General features: G+C 41.3%; 2 protein-coding genes across 5 annotated transcripts in view; both read right to left on the bottom strand.

The window, feature by feature from the left end:
• Positions 1 to 2,185: 2,185 nt before the first annotated feature.
• The window catches only part of CAP2 (cyclase associated actin cytoskeleton regulatory protein 2), a 209,245-nt gene continuing 183,445 nt past the window's right edge, over positions 2,186 to 27,985 (bottom strand). For 2 of the 4 annotated variants that reach the window (XM_049884538.1, XM_049884518.1), the window contains exons 8-11: positions 21,981 to 22,170; positions 19,804 to 19,979; positions 18,684 to 18,807; positions 17,757 to 18,575 (exon numbers count right to left, since the gene is read on the bottom strand). In XM_049884538.1, coding sequence (XP_049740495.1) covers positions 18,172 to 18,575; positions 18,684 to 18,807; positions 19,804 to 19,979; positions 21,981 to 22,170 — 894 coding nt within the window. In that variant the 3' untranslated portion in view covers positions 17,757 to 18,171. Of the gene's footprint in view, positions 3,466 to 9,809; positions 9,951 to 17,756; positions 18,576 to 18,683; positions 18,808 to 19,803; positions 19,980 to 21,980; positions 22,171 to 27,985 lie in introns of those variants that run through there. The other 2 variants (XM_049884544.1, XM_049884528.1) reach the window with 2 other exon arrangements.
• Positions 5,138 to 6,527, bottom strand: LOC126076108 (small ubiquitin-related modifier 2-like). Its single transcript, XM_049884555.1, has one exon. It carries the CDS (start codon positions 5,765 to 5,767, stop codon positions 5,483 to 5,485), a length of 285 nt encoding a protein of 94 aa, XP_049740512.1. The 5' UTR covers positions 5,768 to 6,527; the 3' UTR covers positions 5,138 to 5,482.

Raw genomic sequence — 27,985 nt, 5'->3', positions numbered from 1 at the left:
GTCTTAGAGGAGCAGGTGTGATTGGTGTAGTTACTGGCATCTGGTTGCAGCAGGGGGTCACACTCTGAACAAGGCAGGGGGCTGAGAATTATCCCCCATCTGTCTCTGAAGAAAGCGTGTCCCTGTTCCCTAGAGTGTACAGGTGGGTGGGTTCTGCAGACAGACCATGGGCACCCAATGTTTTTGGTTGTAAGGACTGGGAGGTACCAGTTATCCTTGGACCCCTGTCACAGGTGGCTGGGTGACCTGAGTGGAGTTACCAGTCCTTATGCCCCTGATGTGGGTAGATGAGGACCTTGTTTAATAGGCAAAGCATTGTCAAACATCAAACACCCACCTCTCCACTGCACAGCTGAAATGGTTGGAGTCTGTCAACAAGGGCCTATTCTCCTGAAATAGGCCCACACAGGAAATGTACTCAAAGTCCACAGACCATTTATGCCTGGACAGGAGCCACTTCTGTCCTGAGCTCCCCTGGTTAGTGGAGCTGGCAAATTATCTTTTCCCCCACTGGCAAATTTATTCCTTCTCCAAGGCAGGGAGGATGGCTCTAGGCACTCAACAGGGCCTATCTCAGGCCCAGGAAAGTCAGCCACTTGGAAGCAGGGATGAGGGTGGGGGAGGGTGGTGCGTAAAGTGTATGCAAGTACAAGCCATTCTTCTCTGGCTCTGCTGGTGTGAGTAGGCTGTGTGTCTGGCTGCTTCTCCCTGAGGAAACTGCAGCCGAATGCTAGTACCAGCCCGCCGCAGCCACTCCCGGGAATGGTGCCTGAGGGCTCCATGTGATTCAGGTAACTCCTCTCCGCTTCTGAACCGTATCTTCCTCCCCCTACCCCTCAGTTTGCTTTCTAAGCTTGCCTTTGATGCTCAGGGGTCCTAGCTTGTCATAAATATACTCATTTTACTTGTTTTTTTCAGGTCTTTGTTGTAAAGAGGGCTTGCTGAAAGCATCTGTATAGTCCACCATCTTGGCTCCACCTCCTTTTATTTTCAAATGCAGTATTTTTGATAATTGTCTTATTTCCTTATACATTGCCAAGGTCCACCCCTCCTCCACAAATTCAGCCTACTCAAAAGCCGGTAGATGGCTTACTAAAACCTGCTGCTGTCGAGTTGGTTCCAACTCACAGCGATGCTATAGGACAGAGGAGAACTGCCCCATAGGGTTTTCAAGGAGTGGCCGGTGGATTTGAACTTGTGACCTTTTTGGTCAGCAGCCAAGCTCTTAACCGTGGTACCACAGGGCTCTGTGCCCTCCCCCTGTGAGGTATTTTTGTAAGCACTGCTATCGCAGTGGCACTTACAAAAATACCTTGAGGTGGGTGGGCAGGGCTGGCAAACAAATGTAGAAAGTGTATGTTATTTGTGTAGAAGTGCGGTAAGGGCTGGTAAAATAAGCATTCAAATCTCAAGTACAGATTTTCAATATCTGTGGTGAAGTGTTTCGAAAGGTTGATGCCAAATTCAAGGCCAGTGACAGATACTAAGAATTTTGAATAAGTACTTCTCAATACAAAATTATTGCTATATAATGGGTATGCAAAAACCAAAAAAACCAAACCCAGTGCCGTCGAGTTGATTCCAACTCATAATGATCCTATAGGACAGAGTAGAACTGCCCCATAGAGTTTCCAAGGAGTGCCTGGCAGATTCGAACTGCCGACCCTTTGGTCAGCAGCCGTAGCACTTAACCACTATGCCACCAGGGTTTCCAATGGGTATGCAGTATGTCCTTTTTTATTGTCTTTTATTTCTACTTCAAATTTTTTGTTCTTTGGAAAATTTTTCTCAGTATCAGTAATAATACATTTGTTTGCTGGGATTTTCAAATTAATAAAGTTCTATCAGGATGATTAGAAAACTGGATTCTAGAATCTTCTGACATTCATTCCAATTGCAAATCTCTTTATCTGATCTCTGTCCCAAAGACACCTGGAAGCTGATGGCAGGCTGGGTAAATTCTCTGATTTGACCAGAAGGACTCAGCTGTTTTCCTTAAATCTGACCTGAGCAAAGAGCAAGTCATAAAGGAAGGGAAGGGAATAATTTTAACACCCAGAATTAATCATGGTATTTAAACAACTAGAATTTTACTTTATTTCAGAATAAGTTCACAGTCGAAAAATGCTATTTACTAAAGCCACAACATTATTCATATGGACAAAACTTTTATAGCAAAACCCTGGTACATGAGCATTAGTAATTTGAATACTATACAGATATAGAAGATATTTAAAAAACGGAAATGGTGTATTTCAAAGGCTGTAATAGGCACAATATATAGGCTTGTATTGGGTCTGCAAGCATTATACTATGATTCATTACAAGTGATCCAAGAAGTTGCAGGTTTTTTAACACTATGGACTGAAAAAGACACAAACGAATATCAGAGTTAGTCTTGTGTTAAAAAAGCACGTACTATCAAGACTATAAAATAGGAATGGCAAGCCAAACCAACAAATAATTGCTTCGGTTTTAGAAGAAGTAGTACATCTATGGCTTTTTCATGTTTCTTTTTGAGACTGGCTAGTAAGTGGAACACTACAGACATCATTTACAGGTTCAAAATTGGAAAACGAAAACTGAGCTTGATCTTTAGAGCAAAACTGTGAGGTCTTATATATATGTCAAGGAAAATGGTTTCCTCCTATCAACTTTTTGGCATAAAAATCTTGATGCAATACAGTTTTTCACGTGACATGGCAGAAAAAAAAATTAAGATGGCTAACCGGAATTTATTTTTGGTTTTAAGTAACTATAAAGAATATAGTCTTCCGAGGATCAAGAAAGTAAATTTGACCCTTAATATGGACCTCTAACTTTTTTTTTTTTTAAATATGGGCTGAAATATGTATTCACATTGACAATGTGTTCATGCTGATAAAGGTGGACGTGTGGTCAAAAATAAGAAAAAAATTGTACAGTTTTCAGGGTGCACTATTACTAGATCATATCGAAATTATCTAAAAAGTAAAAACGTACATCTTAGTCTCTCAAAGATTTTATTTTTTGGCTAGCAATTAATTAAACATAAGCATAAAAGTGAACCATGCAGTATTTTTACCTATTGGTTACCGTGTTCATGACATGAGGGGAACAGACTTCCTTTTCTTTTTTTTTTTTTAACCTTTAAATACGTAATGCTCACAGTCATGTGGAACTAAAATCACACATGAAGGCGAATCATGAAGAAACATTAAATACTTCAAAATGCCCACTACAGTGTGCCCAAAACAGCGCTGTTTCCATAGCACAGAATTACTGGAGGCCCAATCCAAAGCAGCAGGTACTACTGGAACTTCTAGGTCTTCAATTCTGCTTTTTTTTTTTTTTTTGGATATGGGAGGGTCAGGAAATCAGGGGATTCGGTCTCTCTGGAGGTTAGGCCATAATTTCTGCAGGTTCAGTGACCAACTTGGATCCATCCCATATTGTCTTGAACTGTTCAGGAACCGGAAATTCTCTCTGGAAGAAGAACAAAGCCATTTCAACAACTGAGGCTTCCTTTGGAAAACAGGTGGGTATATGAATGGTGCCAAACGACGGGCAAGAAAATCTTATTGAACCCAAACCTGGATTGTGCAGAGGCCTCTCTACTTCCCTGCAGAAGTCATGTCAGTCCCAGTGGGAGACTGGCACGGGACAAAAGTTTTATAGCAAAACCCTGGTGTGTGAGTATTAGTAATTTGAATACTATATGGATATAAACTCAACAAAAACCAAACCTGCTGCTGTCAAGTCGATCCCGACTCATAGCAACCCTAATGGACAGAGTAGAACTGCCCCATAGGGTTTCCAAGGAGCAGCTGGTGAACTCCAACTGCTAACCTTTTGGTTAGCAGTAAAAGCTCTTAACCACTGCACCACCAGGGCGCCACTGTGCCACCAGGGCTTCTATATGAAAACAGAAGATATTTAAAAAATGGAAATGGTGTATTCCACATCTATGCTTGCACTGGGTCTGCAGGTGCAGAGTTTTTAGCACTATGGAATGGAAAGGCACAAGCGAATATCATAGTTAACTCTTGTTTTGCAAAAGTATGTACTATCAGGTCTGCAGCTCTGTGCTGCACTTATTCAGAACCAGGCATTTTTTTAAGCACCAGGCATATATGAACTCAGTTAACTCTGCAATCATCCTATGACCTAGGCTTTATAGAGATCCCATCTACAAGAAACAGGTCTGGTGAAGTTAAGCAACTGGCCCAAGATGATATCACTAACCAGCAGAAGAGCCAGGATCTAAAACTAGGCAGCCTCTCTTACCCATTACTCTCTACCAAACTCCAACACACACGTGAATCAGCTGGGCATCTCGATAAAGTGCAGATTCTGATCCAGTAGGTCTGCATGTCCAAAAAGCTCCCAGGTGGTGCTGAGGCTGTTGGTCCCTAATTAATTTTTTTTTTTTTAAACAAGAAATTCATTTAAATGACAAGATGGATGACTTGAAGGGGGAAACTAGTGTTCATTTCTTTTAGAGTAATTTATCCCTACTTAGAGGGGAACCCTGGTGGTACAGTGGTTAAGAGCTCAGGCTACTAACCAAAACGTTGGCAGTTCAAATCCACCAGCTGCTCCTTGGAAACCCTATGGGGAAGTTCTACTCTGTCCCATAGGACAGCTATGAGTCGGAATGGACTGGACGGTAATGGGTCTGAGCCCTGGTGGCATAGTGGTTAACAGCTATGGCTGCTAACCACAAGATCAGCAGTTTGAATTCACCAGCCACTCTTTGGAAACCCTATGGGGCAGCACGTATAGGGTTGCTATGAGTCAGAATCGACTTGGTGGCAATACGTATTAACTGATTTTTTAAACACAGATTGGAGCACTGGTGCAGAGGTTAAGAACTGGGCTGCTAACAAAAAGGTTGGCAGTTTGAATCCACCAGCTGCTCCTTGGAAACCCTCTGGGGCAGTTCTACTCTGTCTGATAGGGTTGCTATGAGTTGGAATTAACTCGACTGCAGTGGGTCGACTGGTTAGGAAAACAGATTGCCCTACATGTAACAACTATGTACAAAAAATGTTGTAAAATCATCCTTTGGCTTTACAGTGATAAATGAAAACCATTAAAATTCTCCAATTTAACAAGGTATGCAAGGATTTTTTATGTCATTTTTTGTTAAACAGTGAGAGCAAAATAACTTACTGGAATATAAAGATGAGAGCTGAATGAGCATGCTGCTAATGGAGAAAGGGGGTATTTTCACTAAGGGGGTGTTTTCCGCCATCCCGCCTACACTTGATGTCGATCAAAACATACCATTGGCCATTTAGTTAAAAAAAAATGCAACATGCTTCGGCACATACACTAGTTACTTTATGTACAACAAAAGAACGGGGTAGGGGAAAACGAAAAAACAGAAAACTCTACTGTCATAGCCAGGATATGGTGGAGCCAAATTGTGATTTTCTAATTGAGAGTATATTCTCGGTCTGTAGGAACAGAGTTCTGGAGTAAGTAGCAGGCTCCCTTTTTAGGAGGCACCTGCCTGCTGCTGGAACACATCAATTGTATCTTCAGCCTCCATTTCCAACTGTCCAGGTGTGTCTGTCTCATTGATTTGCTGCCCATCAAATTGGAATCTGATCTGCCTCATTGACAAACCCTGTCGTTTATAATAGGCTTTCATTAGTTTACTAAGTGGAGTATGGCTGTTAATCCTAAACTGCACCACAGAACCATCCTCCCCCGCCATCTTCAAGTTAATATGATTGTTGTTCCCAGTCTTGACTCCTTCCTTGGGTTTTTCGTCAGCCATGGTGAGCACCGGAGTCTCCTCAGCTGCTGCTTCACAAAAGAGGTACCAGGTCTGCACTGAATGAGCACAGAAGCAGCACCAAGGGAGGCAGAAGCCCTACTCACATTTTGAGGAGCAAGGCTTTATCCCAGTGTTCCCTGGCTATTCTGGAGACCCTGGGTGGTGCAAACAGTTAACACACTACACTCGGCTGCTAACTGAAAAGTAAGTGACTTGAGTTCACACAGAGGCACCTTGGAAGAAAGCCCTGGTGATCTAGTTCTGAAAAATCAGCCATTGAAAACCCTATGGAGCACAGTTCTACTCTGACACACGTGGGCTTGTCACGAGTCAGAATAGACTCGACAGCACCTGGGTACCTGACTAAGTACAAAAATGTGCTTAGAGTTGCATATACATTGTTTACCCTTCACATGGCCACCCTACTCTTCCCATTGGGCACGCACACATACACAAAGGTAAAGAATAGCCAAAATAAAAATAGTTTGGACTCTCCCCTTTCCCCAGAGAGTGGTTCTCTAGTCATTTCAGGAGGGGATGTAAAAGGAGGGCCAGGAGCAGCCCCCATGGCCCTGACTTCTGTGGCCTCGCTGGATTTATTGTACACAGTGTTGGTTGAAAGCCGATGCATCTGGTAAACTGCTGCCTGTTCTCCTCCACTGATGAGATGTGATGTTTCAGTGGAATACGCCCATGAGCACACCTCTTCCTAGATGTAGAACTCAATCACATCTTTTGGAAGAAGCAAATTATTATTATTATTATTATTATTTTGAAGAGAAGGCCCTTGTTATAGTGAGTAATGAATTCTCCTTGAGTGAAATCTGCAATGGAAAATCTTAAGACTAAGCAAAGAAGCCAGAGTCTTAATAACCTACTGCATGTGTGTGTGTGTGTGTGTGTTGAGGAGGTGGGTAGCCAGCATACCTTCTGGGACTGTTACTGAGAGTAAATGGGGGCTTGGTTTTGGTTCTTAAGCATCAGGCCAAGTGGAGAATGCTCTGGAGTGAAGCTCTCTTTGACAGTAAGTGCATTACAGCCATTTCAAATCGTTTTTGGAAATCATAGAAGTATGATGACAGATCTGAGAGACTGATTTTTTTATGGATGAATCATCCTTGCCATCTGTCTTAGTTATCGAGTGCTGCTATAACAGAAATACCACAAATAGATGGCTTTAACAAAGAGAAATTTATTTCTTTACAGTAAAGTAGGCTGAAAGTCCAAATTCAAGGCATCAGATCCAGGAGAAGGCTTTCTCCCTCTGTTGGCCTTTTCATCAATCTTCCCCCAGACTAGGAGCTTCTCTGAGCAGGGACCCTGGGACCAAAGGGTGCTCTCTACTCCCAGCACTGCTTTCTTGGTGGTTTGAGGTCCCCCTGTCTCTGCTTGCTTCCCTTTCCTTTCATCTCTTGTAAGATAAAAGGTGTTGCAGGCCACGCCCCAGGGAAACTCCCGTTACATAGGATCAGGGATATGACCTAGGTAATGGTGTTACAATTCCACCCTAATCCTCTTTAACATAAAATTACAATCAGAAAATGGAGGACAACCACACAATACTGGAAATCATGGCCCAGCCAAATTGATACACATATTTTTTGGGGGACATAATTCAATCCATGACACCATCCATTTCCAGATTACAGTCCCTGTGGCAGGACCTCCTGTGTATTGCTCCCTACCGCCTCAACTGGAAAATGCAGGAAGAGGGCCATAGACTGAGGACCCAAGGTAACGGTCTATAGGTAAAACTTTACTTTTTCAGCATAAAAGCTCAGGTTTTGACCTAGACTCACGCTTTAAGCCAGTGGATCTCAATCTTGGCTGTATAGTAGAATCGCCTGGGAAGCTTTAAAAAATACACATCCTGGGCCCCACCCCCAGGGATTCTAGCTTAATTGGTCTGGATGTTCATCCAAACCCCATCGCCTTTCTTAGCAAATCCAACTTCCATGCAGCCGAGCCCTCTGCTTAAACAGCTGCCAAGACCAGAAAGCATTCTCATTTTTGGCTCTCCTACTCTGAAGCTGTTCTCCTGTACTGGGTTTAGTTCTTCAGTAGGGTTTTTGTTTGTTTTGTTTTGTTTCTTTTAAAAAAGTTTTATTGCAGTAAATATATATATATATATAACAAAACATTTACCATTTTAACTATTTTTAGGAGTACAATTCAGTGGCGTTAGTGACATTCACCATGTTGTGCAACCATCACTACTATCCATTTCTAAATGTCTGTCACCCTCTTTCGCAGAAACTCAGTATCCGTTAAGTAATAATGCCCAATTCCCCTCATTGCCCCCTGGTAACTACTAATAAACTTTTGTCTCTATGCATTTGCCAATTCTAAGTATTTTATATAAGTGGGGTCATGCAGTTTTTGTCCTTTTGTGAGTGACTTATCTTACTCAGCATAATGTTTCAAAGTTCATCTGTGCTGTAGCATGTATTAGAAATTCATTTCTCTTCATGGCTGAGTAATATTCCACTGTATGGATATACCACATTTTGTTTATCCATTCACCTGTTGGTAGTCAGTTGGGTTGTTTCCACCTTTTGGCTATTGTGAGTAATGCTGTAATGAACACTGGTGTGCAAGTATCTGTTTGAGCCCCTGCTTTCAAGTCTTTTGGTTATATACCTAGGAGTGGAATTGCTAGGTCTTCAGTAGTCTTTTAGGTAGAGCTCCTAAGAGGGGGCTCTTTTCTAGCTCAGGGTCGGACTAACCACATGCCTAGTAGTGAAGCATGGTTCAATGTTAGCAGAGTTCTGTTTTTTAAACTAAAATGATGACTTCAAGGATGCAATATGTGGCAAATGGCTCTGTAGAGCTGAAGACCTTTCTGACAGGTGGGGAGGGGAGAGAACAGGTCAGCAGTCGCCCAAGAAAAATCTGTCTGCCCAAGAAAATCAACCTGCATGTTGACAGCTGTATAGAGGGCTGGCGATGGACCTGCAGGCCGATGTGGGGCCCCTCCCAAAGGCGTGCCTGATAGTTTGGTTTTCTCCTATCTTCTCGTGTTCACCGGACTCCTGCACAGTTAGAATCAGAGTGAATTATCTCTGTATTTATTTACCTACTTCCAAGAAGCAACAACAGTAAATTCTACAGTTTTACCACACTGCATGGTCAACAAAGTGTTATTTATACTTCCTTTTTCATTTGCAAGAATATCTGCAAGCTGCTTTTAGAAGTTACTTTGTTTAGGAGAGGAGGCAAAAAAAACCGATGGTGGCAAAGTCACTTAGGCTAGGCTGGTGTTTCTCAGAAGGGCCATTGGTGGATTGCTGGCACTAGAATCATCGGGGATGCCTACTAAAAATACATATTCCCGGGCCCCACTCCAAACCTCCTGAATCCAACCTCTAGGTACTGGGTTGGGAGGTGGCCTTTTTATCAAGCTTCTTATGCCATGGCTGAGAACCTCTGACTTAAGTGTTCCTACACAAATTAGTCTATTATTACCCCCCTCCACTGTCTGCCTACACCACAAGCAGCAGAAAAACTAAAAACCAACCCATTGCCACTGAGTCTATTCTGACTCATAACAACCCTACAGGAGAGAGTAAAACTGCCCCATAGGGTTTCCAAGGCTGTAATCTTTTACAGGAGCTCATCACCAGGTCTTTCTCCTGAGGAGCAGTTGGTAGGACTGAACTGCTAATCTTTCGGTTGACAGCGAAGTGCTTAACCACTGTACCGCCAGGGATCCTGCCTCTGCTGCAAGCAAAATACTGAAGGAAAATATTGAGTCCTAAATAATGGGAACTCAGATGCATGGGGTACTTCTCGATAAAAGCTAGCCCATTAAGGTAATTATTAGTAAACTGCCTTGCAACTCATAGATCCTGGAGTGAGGGGAAATCAATCAAACAACTAACAGGGGAGAAGGGTGCGAAGGGCAATTCTCTAAATTCCTGCCCGGCCTGTGAACTGTTCTATCAATAAAGCTCATAGCTTGGTAGTTGGTTGATCAATCTCTGAGGATGTTAATAATGAAAGCTTGGGAACAATTCTTCAGAGTCTTTTCAAATATACTCACATAGTCACCATCCTGAGGGATAAGTATGTTCATTTCTGATGACTTGGCACTCACAATCTCACAATCTAGTGCATCTTCGCTGAGGTATATGTGGCAACCTTCTGTCTTATTAATGGAAATTGTTGGCACTCTCCCCATTACCTGATGTCAGGAAGGAAAAAGAGGAAAAAAAAATCTGAGCACGAAGCAAAGCGAAGCAATAGAAATCGTTTGTGTTTGTTAGTTGCTGTCGAGTTGGCTCCGACTCATGGCGACCTTATGTACAACAGAACGGAACGTTGCCCGATTCTGCGTCATCTTCATGATCATTGGTGTATTTGAGTTCATTGTGGTCATCATCTAATGATCAGCCACTGAAAACCCTATGGAGCACAGTTCTACTCTGACACACATGGGGTTGCCACGAGTTGGAATCAACTGGAGGGCAACTGGTTTTTAACAAAAATCATAACACCCCAAAAGAAGTACAATCCATTGATTCCTTTAACTTGGGCTTTAGCCTGGGCTTAACCGAGCATTAGGAATAGTTGGGTCAGGGCTGAGGAGGCTGGTTAATGGCAACTTCTGGAGGGTAAATTGGGCAGGAGTCAACTGGGGACAGAATGAAGGGACCACACAAGGGAATTTTCAAATCTCACAGTTTCTTTCATGAAACAAAATAAAGGGATTGATTTGAAAACAGCAGCTAAATGTTCAGAAAAAGCCTCACAACCCTGTTAGTGGATTTCAAACATATATTTGATTTCATGATAAAAGAAACAAGTCACATTTGCTTTTATTTGCTTAAAATTTTAGTTTGGATCAGTCTCTACGCAAATTGGCTTAAAACAGGCACTAAATCTTGTCACTTAAGAGTAAATAAATTATTCTGTAATTGAGTAGATTTTTTTCCTGAATATAAAAAGAGTAAGAAACAGTATAATTCTTTTCACGTAAGTCCTCTGCTGGATAAAAATCTCACTGGTTGAATGTGAGGCTTAAATGAGATAATGCGTCTAGGTATTTTGAAAGGTATTAATTTCAGGAGCCAATGCTGTGGACTTGGCTCAGGTCACTCATTGTATAGGTAAACAGGACCATACACAACAGGAGGAGATCCTTTCTCTGTATTGTTTACAAATATCTAAGTGCTATAAAAATTCTGATCGGTTTTAAATTTCTCTTCCAACAATGGTTTTCAGATAGATGTCCCTCCAGATCTCCACAGGGGCAGACTGTTTCCCCAAGGACCATATTACAGCTCTATAATTTGCCTTCTTATAATGGTAATTGAAGTGATAAAGACAGCTCCTCTTTCCCCTCGAAGAAAAGACTGGATTGCAAACCAAAGGAACAAGTCCTGCTGATGGTGCAGGTGATGTAAGCATTCCTTGGGGGGAGTCTAGCCAGGTTGCCACAGGTTTCCTCCTCTCTCCTTAGAAACTGGACGCTGCGTTGGAGTTGAGACCCAGTGCACAAAAAGGCAGAGGTTGTTTAAGGCCAAGTAAGTGGCAGGGCTCTGCCATAGATGAAATAATAATAACAATGTATCGAGAATGTGTCATCAGTCATGTTTTGGTAACTTCTGGATTTGCTTATTTTATAATGATGAAGAGCACTGGCATACTGGCCAGAACTGTGTTTATAATACCCAGGCCAGTAAAGAGAAAGGGGTAAGCTGTCAGTGAGTCTTAGCTGATTCATTTATAAGACAGAGTGGGGATAACGAGGCAAACGCACTGCACCAACGCATTTTATTTTTGTGTATATGTTGTTATATTATGTAAAAAACATACTGAAATACCCTATGTACTTGACAAGGCAATAGCAGTATTTAAAAAATAGCCCTGGTATTTTAAGATGTAATTTCCACAGCATTTTGGTCAATAGCACTTTGCTGTTATTCACTGCTGTCTGGCCGGCCCCCGGCTCATGGTGACCCCAAAAACAACGGAATGAAATGCTGCCTGGTCCTGTGTCATCACCATGACCCGTTGCAAATCTGATGTGATTGACTGGGTTTTCATTGGTTTTCTGAAAGTAGATCACCAGGCCTTTCGTCCTAGTCTGTCTTAGTCTGGAAGCTCCACTGAAACCTGTTCAGCATCATAGCAACACGCAAGCTTCCACTGACAGGTGGTGGCTGTACATGAGGTGCACTGGCCGGGAATCGAACCCGGATACTACATTAGAGTAGATTATATATGTCTTACTTCTCTGGTAGTCTGTGACAAGGGGCCCTGGTGGCGCAATGGTTAAGTGCTTAGCTGCTAACCAATAGGTCAGTGGTTTGGACTCACCAGTGGCTCTGCAGAATGAAGAGACCTGGTGATCTGCTCCCGTAAAGATTACTACCTGGGAAACCCTATGGGGCAGTTCATATAGGGTTGTATGAGTTGGAACTGACTCGACAGCAGGCAATAGTCCGCGAACACTTTGAGAACAGAGAATGTTTCTTATCAGGAGAACTGATGAGTGATCGGTGATAAGTGGCCTTGTCCAGGTCAATGCTCTAAAAAAAAAAGTCTGTTGCTGTCGAGTCAATTCCAACTCATAGTGACTCTATCGGACAGAGGGAACTGCCCCATAGGGTTTCCAAGGAGCAGCTGGTGGATTTGAACTGCCAACCTTTTGGTTAGCAGCCTGAGCTCTTAACCACTGTACCAACAGGGCTCCCGGTGAATGTGCTAGCATTTTAAAATGTTTCTGTATGAATTTTGTTTTTTGTGGATTTATTTTTTCCATAAAAAAGTAAAAAAAAAAATCTTTTGAATATCTTAGCCATTTTTCTCTCTCATAAAATATTCTCTCTCATAAGTTGTGCTATTTTCTTAGGATAGTTTTCCAGGAATAGAATTACTGGGTCAAATCATATGAACTCTTTGCCCATGCCTTTTTTTCAAACCTTCAATCTTTTTGCTTTAACAGCATTAACTGAAATTTTTTAAATGAAAAAATTTATCCATTTTCGGTGTACAATTCAATGATATTTAGTAATGTGGAGTTGTGCAACCTCATCTATAATTCAGTTTTAGAACACTTCCAACATCCCGCAAATATCCCTAATGTCCATTTACAGTCAATCCCTGTACTCACCCCTAAAACCAAAACCAAACCAAATTTGTCACTGTCAAGTCGATTCCAACTCATAGGGACCCTATAGGACAAAGTAGAACTGCCCCATAGAGTTCCCAAGGAGTGCTTGGTGGATTTGAACTGCAGACCCTTTGGTTAGCAGCCATGGGACTTAACCATTCTCACCCCCAGGCAACTACTAATCTGCTTTCTGTCTCTTGCTGTGTCCAGGCTCTTTTAAAGAGCACAGTTCCGATATGCATGAGTTTCAGAAAACATGGTTCCTTGCAATGTGAGGACAGCTTGTATGCAAAATTAAGGAATGTGAAAAATTATAGCTAATTATGGTATTAATTTCCACTTCACTATTGGTAGGCTATGCAGATTTCCATATATTCATTAGCCAGTTCAGTTTCTGTGACTTGCCTTACTATTTTTTGCCCATTTTCCACTTGAGTTGTTAGTCTTTTTTTTTTTTTTTTTTTGATAACCACGACCAAGTTTATTTAGGTTTGAAAAACAGTTACAGCATACAAATACTGCTGAGAAACAAATTTAACAGCACTTTATACTGTGGCCTCTGTGGTTAAAAATTCAGCCTTATGTGTGTTAAAATCCATTATTCTTTTTTTTTTTATTAACTTTTATTGAGCTTCAAGTGAACGTTTACAAATCAAGTCACACTGTCACATATAAGTTTATATACATCTTACTCCGTACTCCCACTTGCTCTCCCCCTAATGAGTCAGCCCTTCCAGTCTCTCCTTTCGTGACAATTTTGCCAGCTTCCAACTCTCTCTATCCTCCCATCCCCCCTCCAGACAGGGAATGCCAACACAGTCTCAAGTGTCCACCTGATATAATTAGCTCACTCTTCATCAGCATCTCTCTCCTACCCACTGTCTAGTCCCTTTCATGTCTGATGAGTTGTCTTCGGGGATGGTTCCTGTCCTATGCCAACAGAAGGTTTGGGGACCATGACCGCCGGGATTCCTCTAGTCTCAGTCAGACCATTAAGTATGGTCTTTTTATAAGAATTTGGGGTCTGCATCCCACTGTTCTGCTCCCTCAGGGGTTCTCTGTTGTGCTCCCTGTCAGGGCAGTCATCGATTGTGGCCGGGCACCAACTAATTTTTCTGGTCTCAGGATGATGTAGGTCTCTGGTTCATGTGGCCCCTTCTGTCTCTTGGGCTCTTAGTTGTCATGTGACCTTGGTGTTCTTCATTCTCCTTTGCTCCAGGTGGGCTGAGACCAATTGATGCATCTTAGATGGCCGCTTGTTAGCATTTAAGACCCCAGATGCCACATTTCAAAGTGGGATGCAGAATGTTTTCATAATAGAATTATTTTGCCAATTGACTTAGAAGTCCCCTTAAACCATGGTCCCCAAACCCCCGCCCTTGCTCCGCTGACCTTTGAAGCATTCATTTTATCCCGGAAACTTCTTTGCTTTTGGTCCAGTCCAATTGAGCTGACCTTCCATGTACTGAGTGTTGTCCTTCCCTTCACCTAAAGCAGTTCTTATCCACTAATTAATCAGTAAAAAACCCTCTCCCTCCCTCCCTGCCTCCCCCCCTCGTAACCACAAAAGTATGTGTTCTTCTCCGTTTATACTATTTCTCAAGATCTTATAATAGTGGTCTTATACAATATTTGTCCTTTTGCCTCTGACTAATTTCGCTCAGCATAATGCCTTCCAGGTTCCTCCATGTTATGAAATGTTTCGCAAATTCATCACTGTTCTTTATCGATGCGTAGTATTCCATTGTGTGAATATACCACAATTTATTTACCCATTCATCCATTGATGGACACCTTGGTTGCTTCGTTAGTCTTTTTTATATTGATCTAAGTATAAGATCTTTATACATTCTGGACACTAATCCATTTTGATTATTTGCATTGCAATAATTTCTTAAATCCATGGCTTGTCTTTGGATTTGTATCTGATGTCTTTTGTTGAATATATAATTTTGATTTTAAAAGGGGTCAGATTCACCAGTTCTTTTTTTGTAGTTTGTGCTTTTTAAGCCTTATTAATTTCTTCCCTATCCAAAATCATAAAGATACTCTTCTATATTTTCTCGTCAAAGTTGTAAAGTATTTCTTTTCACACTCAGGGGTTTACTTTTATGTATGGTGTGAGATAGGGATTCAATATTTTTTCCCACTTGGATAATCAATTGTCATAAAATTTATTTGATATATCAGGGCTTTTGATTCTGGCTCTTTAGTCTATTTTTGTATCTATTTTTGTCCATTTGCCTTCCAAATGAATTTTAGGACTATTTTCATGAAAAACCTGTTGAGATTTTGAGCCAAATTTTATTAAATTTACCAATTAAATACATGGCAACAACTGATATTGATGTCTTCCTGTCCATTTGTTTACATCTGTTTTTTTTTTAAATATATATCTTTTAGTTTTTTCCTTGATACTTTATAGTTTTTAAATCTTATTTTGATGACATTTTGCCATATTTATTGGTGGTATAAAGATGTTATCGATTTTTGTATGTTGATAATTTATCCAAGCACCTGGTTGAATCTTTCTTCAGTTGTTTGTCTGTTGAATCTCCAGGGTTTTTTATATAGGCAATTGTTTTGTTGGCAAATAAGGAGGTTTTTTTTCTTCCCTTTCCAATTTTTTTCCATGTCTTATTGTATAAGTTATAACCTCTAATGCATTATTGAACAGAAGCAGTGACAGAGGAAATCTGTGCCTTGTTCCCAATTTTACTGGGAATTCTTCTAATGTTTCATAATAAGGTATGAATATTGCTATGGGAAATTGATAGATAACCTTAATCTGGTTACAGAATGTAGTATGTCTTTCCTGACTTTTTTCCAGGATTATCAGGTATAGCTATATCTGTGTATATATCTATGTTCATATATGTGTATATTTAGAAAAATAAAGTCATATTCTACATAATGGTACAAAACCTGTTCTTTCTTCTTAACAAGATATCATGAGTATCTCTCTACGTTATTCTTCTTAATGCTTACATAGTATCCCATCCTACATAATTCTGACATTTAAAATGATTTCCTCTATTATTTCTGAATTTAGAATTTTTTTCCCCTCCAGAAATTTGGTGAATATTTAGAACTATTTTCTTCTAGTTTTTTAATGGTTTTATGTCTTATATTTAATTCATCTTTTTTTAATTTTTGCATGTGATGTATTTACATTAAAATGATACTAACTTTGTATATTGTTTCATCAATGCCACTCAATCCAGTTCTGTAACAATAAAGGGAACTTGAAATAAACTCTCAAAAATGAAGGGGGAAGGGTTAGGTTAAATTATTTCCAAGATACTTTTCAATTGTAACATACTATGATTACACAATTACAGCTAACTATGTACTCTCATCTCTGCCATAGAATATTAGTTCCCTGTTGCTATTTATGGAAACCCTGGTGGTGTAGTGGTTAAGTGCTACGGCTACTAACCAAAAGGTCGGCAGTTTGATTCCATCAGGTATTCCTTGGAAACCTTATGAGGCAGTTCTACTCTGTCCCATATGGTTGCTATGAGTCAGAATCAACTCGATGGCAATGGGTTTGGTTTTTTTTTTGGGGGGGGGGTTTGGTTGCTATTTATAGTTTTTGTTTTGTTTTCTTTTAAACAAACAAAAAAATATTGTGAAGTGGAAGAAAGCCTGGCTGTTGACATAGGAACTTCCAACACCCAAAACAGTACTTGAGAGAATTATGGACTCATTATTAGATTCCTATGAACATATTTGTCTTTGAGGAAATGAACTTTTTCTTATGATGACTTATTTCCTTCAAATTTTCACGCATAATACTTTGAAAGAAGATGTGTCGATAAATGGATAAATGCAGTTGTCAGAAATATTAGACTGAGAGATAGTGCTGCCAGAATCTAAGCTTTATGAGGGAAGGGATTTTTGTCTGGTTTGCGCACTGCTTTCCTTAGTGTTAAGAACGGCGGATGGTCTATCAGGCATGTTCGATAAATACTTGGTGAATGAATGAATGAATGTTGAATGTTAAGTGGTCTTGGGCAAATAACTCACATTTCAGGATCTAAAGTATAACCCGAGGTTGGTCAAGTTTCCCTGTTTACAAAGTGAAGGCAACAATATAGCATGTGTCCATGGGAAATTATTTAGTTGCTTTGTTTTAAAGTCTTCCACCAAGGAATGGACTTTATGAACAAGTGAAAAAAGAATGGGAAAGGGGACAGGGATACTATACAGAGTCATAAAGACAGAGAACTCATGGAACTGGAATTGAATACTTATGTGAAAGAAACAAATGTATCTATAGAGACTATGTTGCAAGAATGCTAAGAATGTACTCAAAACCCATTGCGTTGAGTTGATTCCAACTCATAGCGACCCTATAGGACAAAGTAGAACCACCCCTTAGAGTTTCCAAGGAGCGCCTGGTGGATTCGAACTGCTGACCTTTTGGTTAGCAGCCATAGCACTTAACCACTATTCCACCAGGGTTTCTCAATGTAGGCAGGGAGGACCTCAAACCCCCAGCCAGCCTTCTCATGTATCAGGACAGGGAAGTCAGGGTCAGATATAAAGTGAATTACCCAAGTGCACACAGCTGATGACAGTTAGTTGAGTGCGCAGGTCTCAAGATGCTCAGTTCAAGGCTATTCCCATTAAGTGGACACATGTGAAACCAAACCTAAGTGACAGTTAGTGAGATGGAAAATGTACAGTTGAATGTACTCTAATGAAAATTGGCAGTGGTGAAAAGCCTGGTAAAACAAAACTCAAAGAGCTAGAAAATCAATTTTAACAAACATTTTTAGGAGGCATCAGAGAGCAAAGAGTAATTAACAATATGAAAAGACTATAGTCAGAGATAGACATTATACTTGGCTGATGCTAAGAAGTCCTTTAGTTTTTAGCGTATTGTAAAATCCTATTTGGCTAAATTCAATAGCACTCTTATATTTTGGTTTGTATTTCTGATTATCTCACTGACTCTTTAGAAAACCTTTTCTTCCTCCTTATCCAGAACCATTTTCTCTTGGAAAAAACAATCTCTGCAGGAGGGTATTGTTATACTAGGAGAACCTCTTTGTATTTTAATTAATTAATTCCAATCATTCATTCATCAAGCATTTATTGGACACCTACTATGTGCAAGGTTCTGAGGCTATAAACATTAACTAGACACTATTTCTAGTCTTGAAATAGCAATGCAAAAGTAAGTGCAATGCAAAATGGGATGTGTTTTAAGAAATTGCAAAGGAGGAGCTAACATGAAGAGGAGTCCCTGGGTGGTGCAAATTGTTAACACCCTCAGCTGCTAACTGAAAGGTTGCAGGTTTGAGTACACCCAGGGGTGCCTCAGAAGAAAGGCCTGGCAATCTACATCCAGAAAATCAGCCACTGACAACCCTGTGGAGCACAATTCTACTCCAACACACATGGGCTCTCCATGCATCGGAGTCGACTCAACAGCCACTGGAAACACTAAAATGTAAGACAGGGGTTCACAGAGCAGAGGATGACACAGCAGTATCTTGAAGGAAAGGGAATAATTTTCTAGGTAGACACGGGGAGCCAGGGCTCCCCTTGCAGGCAGAGTAGATGGAAGGAGCAGAGCATCATTGTAAGGGCTGCCTACCTGAATTTGAATGTCCTTGGAATTGATCACTTCCACTATACCCACCACATTGTCAAACACAAGGCCGAACTTCTTACAGTTGTCTAGGAAAAAGAAAAAAAAAAAAAAAAACCCAAAAAACCATTAAATACACTGCAGCATGTTTATACAAAGTATCTTACAGTAAGGACAGGGCCATGGTTCTGCCCTACCAATCGTAATGGAATTTATTTTTCCTTTCATCTGCAGAGTAGACTTGTTGCATTTGAAAATGTAAGCCACTTGTTTCAGTTGAGTGTCTGCAACCATAAGGTCATTCCTGTCCTCTTGGTATTCCTAAAATTGAAGCATATGCCAAGTATGAGAATATATAGATAGCCTGAATCCACTGCAGACTGAAATTACTGTGTATTTTGGAGCTCAGCATCACCTACAGCCTTTCAGTGTTTCCTTTCTTGCAGAACAATTTTCTTACAGACTAAACCATAGGTCTTACCTTGTCATTGCAACAATTGAAACAAATAAAATCACTGGTAGGAGGTCAGTGTCAATTTTCAATTAGACAGGTGTCAGGAGCCCTGGCTAATGGGTGGGGGTGGGTGGGGGTATGAGAGCTTTTGGCTGAGGCACCCAGGCTGAGTCTGGAGTTAATGATGCAGCAGTACAATCTGCTCTGTCTAGTAGGAGTTGGGCAAATAGGCTGGTGAAGGATCACACAGGGGTCTAAGCACCATGTGTTTTCAGGCCACTTCCAGGTACCTGGAGTCCCTGGGTGGTGCAAACAGTTAATACACTCAGCTGCTGACTGAAAGGCTAGCAGTTTAATGCCACCCAGAGGCAACTCTGGGTGAAAAATCAGCCACTGAAAAACTTACAGGGCGCAGTTCTACTCTGACATGCATGGGGTCTCTGTGAGTTAGAATCAGCTCGATGGCAACTCGACTTTGGTCTTCAATCTTTAGGGAAGCCCCTGGATGGGCAGGGGGCACCACCTTTCATCTACATTCAAAGCGTCTTTGTCCGGTTCACACGATTTACCCTGAAATTGGTGGGTGGCAGCAGTAGGGTGCAGTTATGTGTCTCCATCAGTGGGATACAATGAAACATCCAATAGTGATCAGAATGGGGCACAGTCCCACATGTTAATGGGTTCTCTTGCTGCCTGGGGAACAGCTTGTGGAAGCATTCAGAAATGTCCTGGTTTCTAGTCTAGCTGGTAGCCTTCTGCCTCTGTCATTTCACTTTGAAATCCTTAAGATCTTGGTAAGTGGCTTAGCTGCCCGTCCTTTTGTCAGATTGTGTCAGGGATAAAGATTAAAAGGCATTACTCACCACTCTCCATTTCTTTCCCTCCAACTCAAACACAGGAACATGTTTCTGAGGAGGATGAGATTTGGGAGAAGTGGGACTTGGAGTAAGGCTTTTGGTTGGAGATCGAGTTTGTCCTCCTTGAGCCCGTAGGCTGGGATTTTTGTGTGTCATCTGGTCATCTGTGACATGCCGGAGCCCTAGAAGGGTAACACATAGACAAATTTCTTTATATGTTATGCAGAGGGAGATGTCCTTAGCTTCCTAGATCGACATGATTTAAACAGCACAAGAATTTTTGGTAATGCTCTTTTCATAAGAATCTACTTCTTCTTCAGGGTTAACATCCAGAGTCTGGGACCTGTATAAATGTAGAATTGATAGAAGCTGTGGAGGTAATTTTTTATTTTGGGAACTTTTTCTTTAAGAAACTAAAGATGATAGATAAAAAATTCTGCAAAACACAAATCACCTCATCAAAAAGATCCCATAGTTTACTTCTTATCTCATGAATAAATTATTCCTCCCAAACCCAAAACCCGTTGCTGTCAAGTAGATTCCAACTCACAGCGACCCTATAGGACAGAGTAGAACTGCCCCATAGTTTCCAAGGAATACCTGGTGGATTTGAACTGCCGACCTTTCCGTTAGCAGATGTAGCTCTTGACTACTATGCTACCAGGATTTCCAATCATTCCCCAGACATAGCATAAAAAATCAGAGCATCCCAGTGAGTATATACCTGAGAATGAAATTGACTTTAGGGCTACGAGTCCAGTCTTAACTTTGCAGATGATGCTCAGAGGGGATAGTACACACAGTTGGAGCCAAAGACAATTTTAGAATTTGGGGCTCTTAGCTCCCAGCCCAGAGCACAGGGACACTTACATCATAATTCCTATTACCTGTCCAAAGCAAAAATATATTTTCATATACTCTTTGGCCACATGACTTTATTTGTAGAATGCATGTGCTTCTGATGCTGATATATCTGAAATGTTCTGTTGATGCTGTTGTGTGCCATCGAGTTGATTTTGACTCAAAGTGACCCCACGTGGCAGAGTAGAATTGCCCAATATGATTTTGGTGGTTGTAATCTTTATGGAAGCAGATCGCCCAGCAGCTTGGTGGGTTCAAAGTATCAACCCTTTGGTTAGCAGCCAAGCATTTAACCATTGTGCTACCAGGGATCCTTAAATGTTCTATAATGACATAGAACCGACTTGAGGGCATATAACAATAACTATATATATATATATAGTTATTGTTATATATTTTATTTATATATATATATAAGTAGTTGTCATCGAGACGACTCTGACTCATGGTGACCCATATGTGTCAGAGTAGAAATATGCTCCATAGGGTTTTCAATGGAAGTAGATCATCAGGCCTTTCTTTCAAGGCACCTCTGGTTGGATTCTATACATACACACACACATGCACACACACAGAGAGAGACACACACACAGGGAGCCCTGGTGGTACAGTGGTTAAGCGCTTGGTTGCTAACTGAAAGGTTGGCAGTTCAAACCTACCAGTCGCTCTGCCAGAGAAAGATGTGGCAATCTGCTTTGTAAAGATTATAGCCTTGGAAACCCTATGAGGCAGTTCTACTCTGTCTTATAGGGTAGCTATGAGTCAGAATCGACTCGACAGCAACAGGTTTGGTATGCAGACACATATAATTGAACTACCTTTGTCCTCATGAGGAATGGTTAATTTAAAAATAAATCAATAAGTAATGATATATTACCATTCTATATATCTCTGAATATATTTATATATAGTAGTGTATTGCCAATTTATTTATTTATATGTAAAAACATATACCATTATCTATTTATTTATAAATTAACCAGTCCTCATGAGGACAAAGGTAGTTCAATGACACAATTCTTTGACAAGCCTGGACACTGCCTAAGGAGAGGAGTGTTAATTGTTTGTAATTTTTGTTTCACTTAATCTTGATGCCTTAATTGTAGAAGATGGGGCTGAGGTGGTGATGCAACATAGGGGGAGACTGAGAACCCAGAGTCTTTGAGTTCTTTTTCTGTTCCACTCAGCAGTCCACTGAGCCAGGCTACCTTCCCAACAGCAGTTCTCTTTGTGTTAGAGAGAGGGATGGAATGAGTCAGCATGGGCTCTGGAGGATCCGGGTGCCTGGAAAGGGATACAGCCTCAACGTCCTGTTTTCTCACCTTTTGTAATTGCTTCTCCCTGGTTAAGCTGAGCAAATAAAGCTGAGCGTGAAGGAGAGGACTCTTCTTTTCTGCCTTCATTATCGAAAAGTGGAGGTGGTCCTGGAGGAGGAGGAGGAGGAGGGGGTGGAGGAAGGCCAGGCCCAGGGGAGAAGGCAGACAATACTGATGCAGTTGATGCTACTGGACCCTGTGGGAAAGAGAAAATGGAAAACACAGTTTGCATTGAGATGGATGCCCTTGCTGACAGTTGGGACTTCACCAGTGTCACTTACAACCTGCTGACAATGAGGGAGTGGGCTCAAGACTCACTGACTGAGAGGACCCAGGCCTGAAAGGGGGATCTGTCATGGGAACTTGGACAAGAACGGAGCTGTGCAGCCCTGTATGTGGGCTTTGTATGTCCAGGATCTGAATGACACTGGTCCTTGGCCTTGATAAGAGGATTCGCTTTTTTTGGACACTGGGAATTGCCACCACCAATGAGAGGGAAAGAAGTTAAAATATGCAATGGTTATTAGATGTTTTTGAACCTTTTTCAAGCAGCTAATGAAAGAGATCGTGAAATCCTTCCTCTGGAACTCAATTTTCAAATATGCATGTCTCAAATGGACCCCCAAACAAGGACTGCCTGTGACCTGGATGCTTGTCAGACTTGGAGGTGTCCAGGGTCCAAAACCCATCTGATGGTTCATCCAATGCTGACTGTTAGTGGAGCAACCTGAATCCAATCTTCCCTGAGCAAGATCTATGCTTATCCTTGTTTTCTCTGTTATGCAAAAGGCAACCCTTGTTTTCAATATTAAGTTCTAATAAATTCAAGTGGTAGTAAAAGGTGAAAGCAAAGGGAAGGATTTTTTTTTTTTAATTTTCTGCCTGTATTTAAAAAATTTTTTTATCCTTGTGAAGTATTTCAAAAATATAGAAAAGTACAGTAAAAAAGAAATTCATTTTAAATGTTTTAAAAGGACCTTACAGATGACTGTTCTTTCAGAACTTAAAACCAGTAGGACAAAAACACACATATACAATAGACTTGGGATAAATACCATTCTATTTTTAAACTCAGAAGTAAAAATGTATAGCTATGGTAAGGAATTACAAGCTAATTCAATAAAAATAAAAGAAAAACCAGGGAGCTTAAAAATTGGGAATGAGCTAGGTGGTGCCCAGGTACAACTGATGACTGCCCTGACAGGGACCACAAAAGAGGACACCTGAGGGTGCAGGAGAGCAATGGGATGCAGACCCCAAATTCTCATAAAAAGACCAGACTTAATGGTCTGACTGAGACTAGAAGTACCCTGGTGGTCATGGCCCCCAGACCTTCTGTTGGCTCAGGACAGGAATCATTTCCAAAGCCAACTCTTCAGACAGGGATTGGACCGGACAATGGGTTGGAGAGGGATCCTGGTGAGGAGTGAGCTTCTTGGATCAGGTGGACACTTGAGACTATGTTGGCATCTCCTGCCTGGAGGGGAGATGGGAGGGTAGAGGGGGTTAAAAACTGGTGAAATGGACACGAAAAGAGAGAGTGGAGGGAGGGAGTAGGCTGTCTCATTGGGGGAGAGCAATTGGGAGCATGTAGGAAGGTGTATATGGGTTTTTGTGTGAGAGACTGATTTGATTGGTAAACTTTCACTTAAAGCACAATAAAAATTAAAAAAAAAATTGGGAATGATGGAATTGTGGCTCAGGCTCACACATTTTCAATACCAAATACAAAACATTTGGTTATTGGGGGAAAACCACATTATCTAGTGCTAAATATTAATGAATAAGCATATCTTTATTTTCACCAACAATTCAGTATTACAGAATATCAAAACCAGGGTGTTTCTCTCTGTAGTAGTTTTCTGCTGAAAAAAAGCCATGCTATTTTCGAAGAATTTATGTAATTCCTATCAAGTGTAGAATTTCGCTGAAAAGAAAAGATTCTTCTTTTATTCAGAATGCATGTCGTTATGGGTTGAATTATGTCCCCCCAAAATATGCATTATAAATCCTAACCTACGCCTGTGGTTATAATCCCATTTGGGAATGGATTGTCTCTGTTAAGTTAATAGGCAGGATTAGCGTAGAGTGTATCTGGAGTCAGTCTCTCTTGAGATATAAAAAGAATTAAACAAGCTATCAGAGGAAAGATGGGGTAAGATAGATGCTAAAACACATGGAGATTTCCAAGGAACCAGGAAGCAGAAGCTAAAGAGACAAGGAACTTCCTCCAGAGCCAACAGAGACAGAAATCCTTCCCCTAGAGCCAGCACCTGGAATTTGGACTTCTAGCCTCCTAAACTGTAAGGAAATAAATTTCTGTTTGTTAAAGCCACCACTTGTGGTATTTCTGTTATAACAACACTAGATAAGACAGAATTTGGTACCAAGAGTGGGGTGCTGCTCTAATAAAAAAAAAATTTTTTTTTAAATTTTTTTAGTTACCTAAAATGTGGAAGTGGTTTTGGAATTAGATAGTGGGTACAGGCTGGAAGAGTTTCAAGGTGCCTAATAGTACAAGCCTAGATTGCCTTGAAGAGGCTGTGGCAGAACTGTGGACATCAAAGGCAATTATGGTGGGGGCTCAGAAGGAAGTAAGGAAAGCTACAGAGAAAGTAATGTCTTAAAGAATACTTATGGTGCCAAAAATGAAAACAAACATTGCTAGAAATGTGGACATTAAATGTGCTTCTACTGAGGCTTTAAAAGAAAATGATAAACATGTGATTAGAAAATGTAGGAAGGACAATGTGTTTTATGCAGCAGCAAAGAACTTGTACAAATGTTTGGTGGAAGGTAGAACTTGTAAGTGATAAACCTGGAAGCCTGGCTAACGAGATTTCTAAGCAAACTCTTAAAGGGACCATGTGGTTTTTCCTTGCAGCTTACAGTAAAATTCTAGAGGAAAGAGATAGACTTAAAAATAAACTGTGAAAAATAAAAACAAAGCTTAAAGATGTGGAAAATTCTGTTGTACAAACTAAGGACATGTGTCCTAGAATTTTCACCAAGGACATGGCTACAAAATCTTTTGTTAAAGAGATTAAGCCTGTGACTGATGGATCAAACCTACTACCACAGCAGAAAACCCATTAGGTTAGACTGATGGGGGCAGAGAATGAAAGAAAAAAATTCTGTTTTCTTGGAATTCTATAGGCAAGAAACAGGCCAAAAGAGCTGCATCCATTGTTCTCCAAGAAAAGAAAAGGACCATCCCTGGAACAGCTCAGTGATCAGCAGAACTCTTGGAAGGAGCATGGGAAGCAAGGTCTTCTTGGTTTCAGAGTCGGATCTTTGCCAGCTCGGTTCCAGAATGTGGGGCTGCTATTAAGGTGTGCCAGGGGGATAGGACCACCACCCAAAGCTGAGGGGGCAGGGCTGCCATGCTGAATGGGCAGCCGAGGCCCAGGGGATGGGGTCTCCACTCACATGGACTAGTAGAATGGGGCTGCCCAAAGCCAAGTGAGCAGAGATGTCATGCCAGGGGGCCTGGAAGGTGAAACTGAAGTCCAGGGTTGAGGGGCCAAGGGGCCTCCACCCAGGATCCAGAGGCCAACACCCAGAGTCTCAGAGGCGGAGCCATTGTCCAGATGGTCTCAGAGAACAGAGGATTATTTTCGAGCCTTGACAGCTAATGTAATTTGTTCTGCTGAGTTTTAGACTTGCTTGGTGCCTGTTAGTCCTACTTTCCCTCCAATTTCTCCCATTTGTAATGGAAATGTCTACCTTCTGCCTGTTCCGCCATTGAATTTTGGAAACATATAACTTATATTCTAGATTTCACAGTGTTTTAGGCTGGGCTCTCTAGAGAAGCAAAATCAGTGAAGCATATATATATGTATAGATATGTACATATCTACACGTATAGATAGGTAGAGAGAGAGAGATTTATATCAAGGAAATGACTCATGCAGTTGTAGGGTCTAGAAAATTCCAAGTCCATGGGTCAGGCTGGAGGCTTCTCCTGACTCACATAGCTGTAGGGACCGGTGAACTGAAGGTTGGCAGGTAAGATTCCAGGCTACCGGCTCACAGGTTGCAGAGGCTGACAAATCCCAAGACCAGCAGATAAGTTGCTAGCTGAAGTCCCAAGAACCAGAGGTCGGATGAGGGGCCAGTTGCAGGATCCAGAGAGAGCAAAAGCCAACCAGCTTTGCCAGAAAGTTCACATATATTGGATGCAGGACACTCCCCCAAAGAATCTCCCTTTCAACTGATTGGCTACTCATAGCAGATCTCATCATGGAGGTGATTATATCAGTTCTCATTATGGAAGTGATTAAATCATTACATAGCTGCCAAACTACATCATTACTGCCAAACCAATGAGAATCATGGCCCAGCCAAGTTGACACACAACCTGAACCATCACACACAGGTCCACAGATAAAGAGGAATTTTGCCCCAGGATGGAATACACCCAAATATTTGATTTAAATGATTCAGAAGGTGAGATTTTGGACTTGGTGTTGATTTAAGACTTTTGGGAGGATGTGAGAGCATGAATGTGTTTTGCGTGTGGGAAAGATGTGAAAGTTTGGGGGCTAACGGGTGGAATGTTATGGATTAAGTCCCCCCAAAATATGTGTTGTAAATCCTAACCTCTATGCCTGTGGCTGGAAACCCTGGTGGCATAGTGGCTAAGTGCTAAGGGCTGCTAACCAAAGGGTCAGCAGTTCAAATCTGCCAGGTGCTCCTTGGAAACTCTATGGGGCAGTTCTACAAGGGAGCAGAGAGAGAGATGAGGTAAGATAGATGCCAAGACGCATGAAGATCTCCAAGGAACCAGGAGGCAGAGGCTGAAGAGACAAGGAACTTCCTCCAGAGCTGACAGAGAGAGAGATCCTTCCCCTAGAGCCAGCACCCTGAATTCGGACTTCTGGCCTCCTAAATTGTGAGAAAATAAATTTCTGTTTGTTAAAGCCATCCGCTTGTGGTATTTCTGATATAACAGCACCAGATAACTAAGACGGTTGTCTGAAAAACTCAGCAAGCTGGAGGTCTCGTCTCCTGAAGACAAAATTTGCAATTTTTTGTTTGTTTGTTTCTAAGAAGAATTGGCTGGACTCCATTAGGATTCTTGGGTAAAGTAGAAAATGATAGTACAGTTCTTGAGACCGACCAACATATTTTTTCAGTATTCTAAATGTTTTCTATCATATTAAAAACCAAACCAAACCCAGTGCAGTCGAGTCATTTCCAACTCATAGCGACCCTATAGGACAGAGTAGAGCTGCCCCATAGAGTTTCCAAGGAGTGCCTGGCAGATTCAAACTGCCAACCCTTTGGTTAGCAGCCATAGCTCTTAACCACTACGCCACCAGGGTTTCCTTCTATTATATTAAAAAAACCCACTGCTGTCGAGTTGATTCCGACTCATAGCGACCCTATAGGCCAGAGTAGAACTGCCCCATAGAGTTTCCAAGGAGCGCCTGGTGGATTCGAACTGCTGACCTTTTGGTTAGCAGCCGTAGCACTTAACCACTACACCACCAGGGTTTCCTTCTATCATATTAAAAAAAAAAAAAAATATTACTGGGGTGAAATTGGAGAATTTTCTTTGAATCATAAAGAGGATATAATATAACCTCTACACATCAAACCATATTCTAGTCCTCGGCTTCAGATGTTGAGAGCTACGCAGTATTACTTTCACTCGTAAGCACGTAATAACTCATAGCAGTTAAGTGAAGGACACCTCCTCCCCGCCCAAATCTGAAACACTGCAACTTTATAGTCTTGTGGAAAAGGGAGTCCACACTGCTTCTAAATCTTAGCGGTTCCCTCACTCTCAGAATTCAGAGCCTCTTTCCAAAATGAACAGTGAAATCAATAAACCATGTATTCAACTTTTTGGAACTCTGATACAGTCAGATGGCTGATCCAGGAACACCAAACAAAGGGTTTACTGCAGCAAATGTTGAAAATAAAAACCAAAAAATAAGAGCACTCAGGACTTGTTGAAACCCTGCTTCGGACTTATCCTTTGTACGACCTGGCTCACTCTTGTA

This window comes from Elephas maximus, chromosome 1 (assembly GCF_024166365.1).
Source record: "Elephas maximus indicus isolate mEleMax1 chromosome 1, mEleMax1 primary haplotype, whole genome shotgun sequence".
Classification (NCBI taxonomy): Eukaryota; Metazoa; Chordata; class Mammalia; order Proboscidea; family Elephantidae; genus Elephas; species Elephas maximus.
The sequence above is the reverse complement of the archived record's forward strand: the minus strand, read 5'-3'. Positions and strand labels throughout refer to the sequence as shown.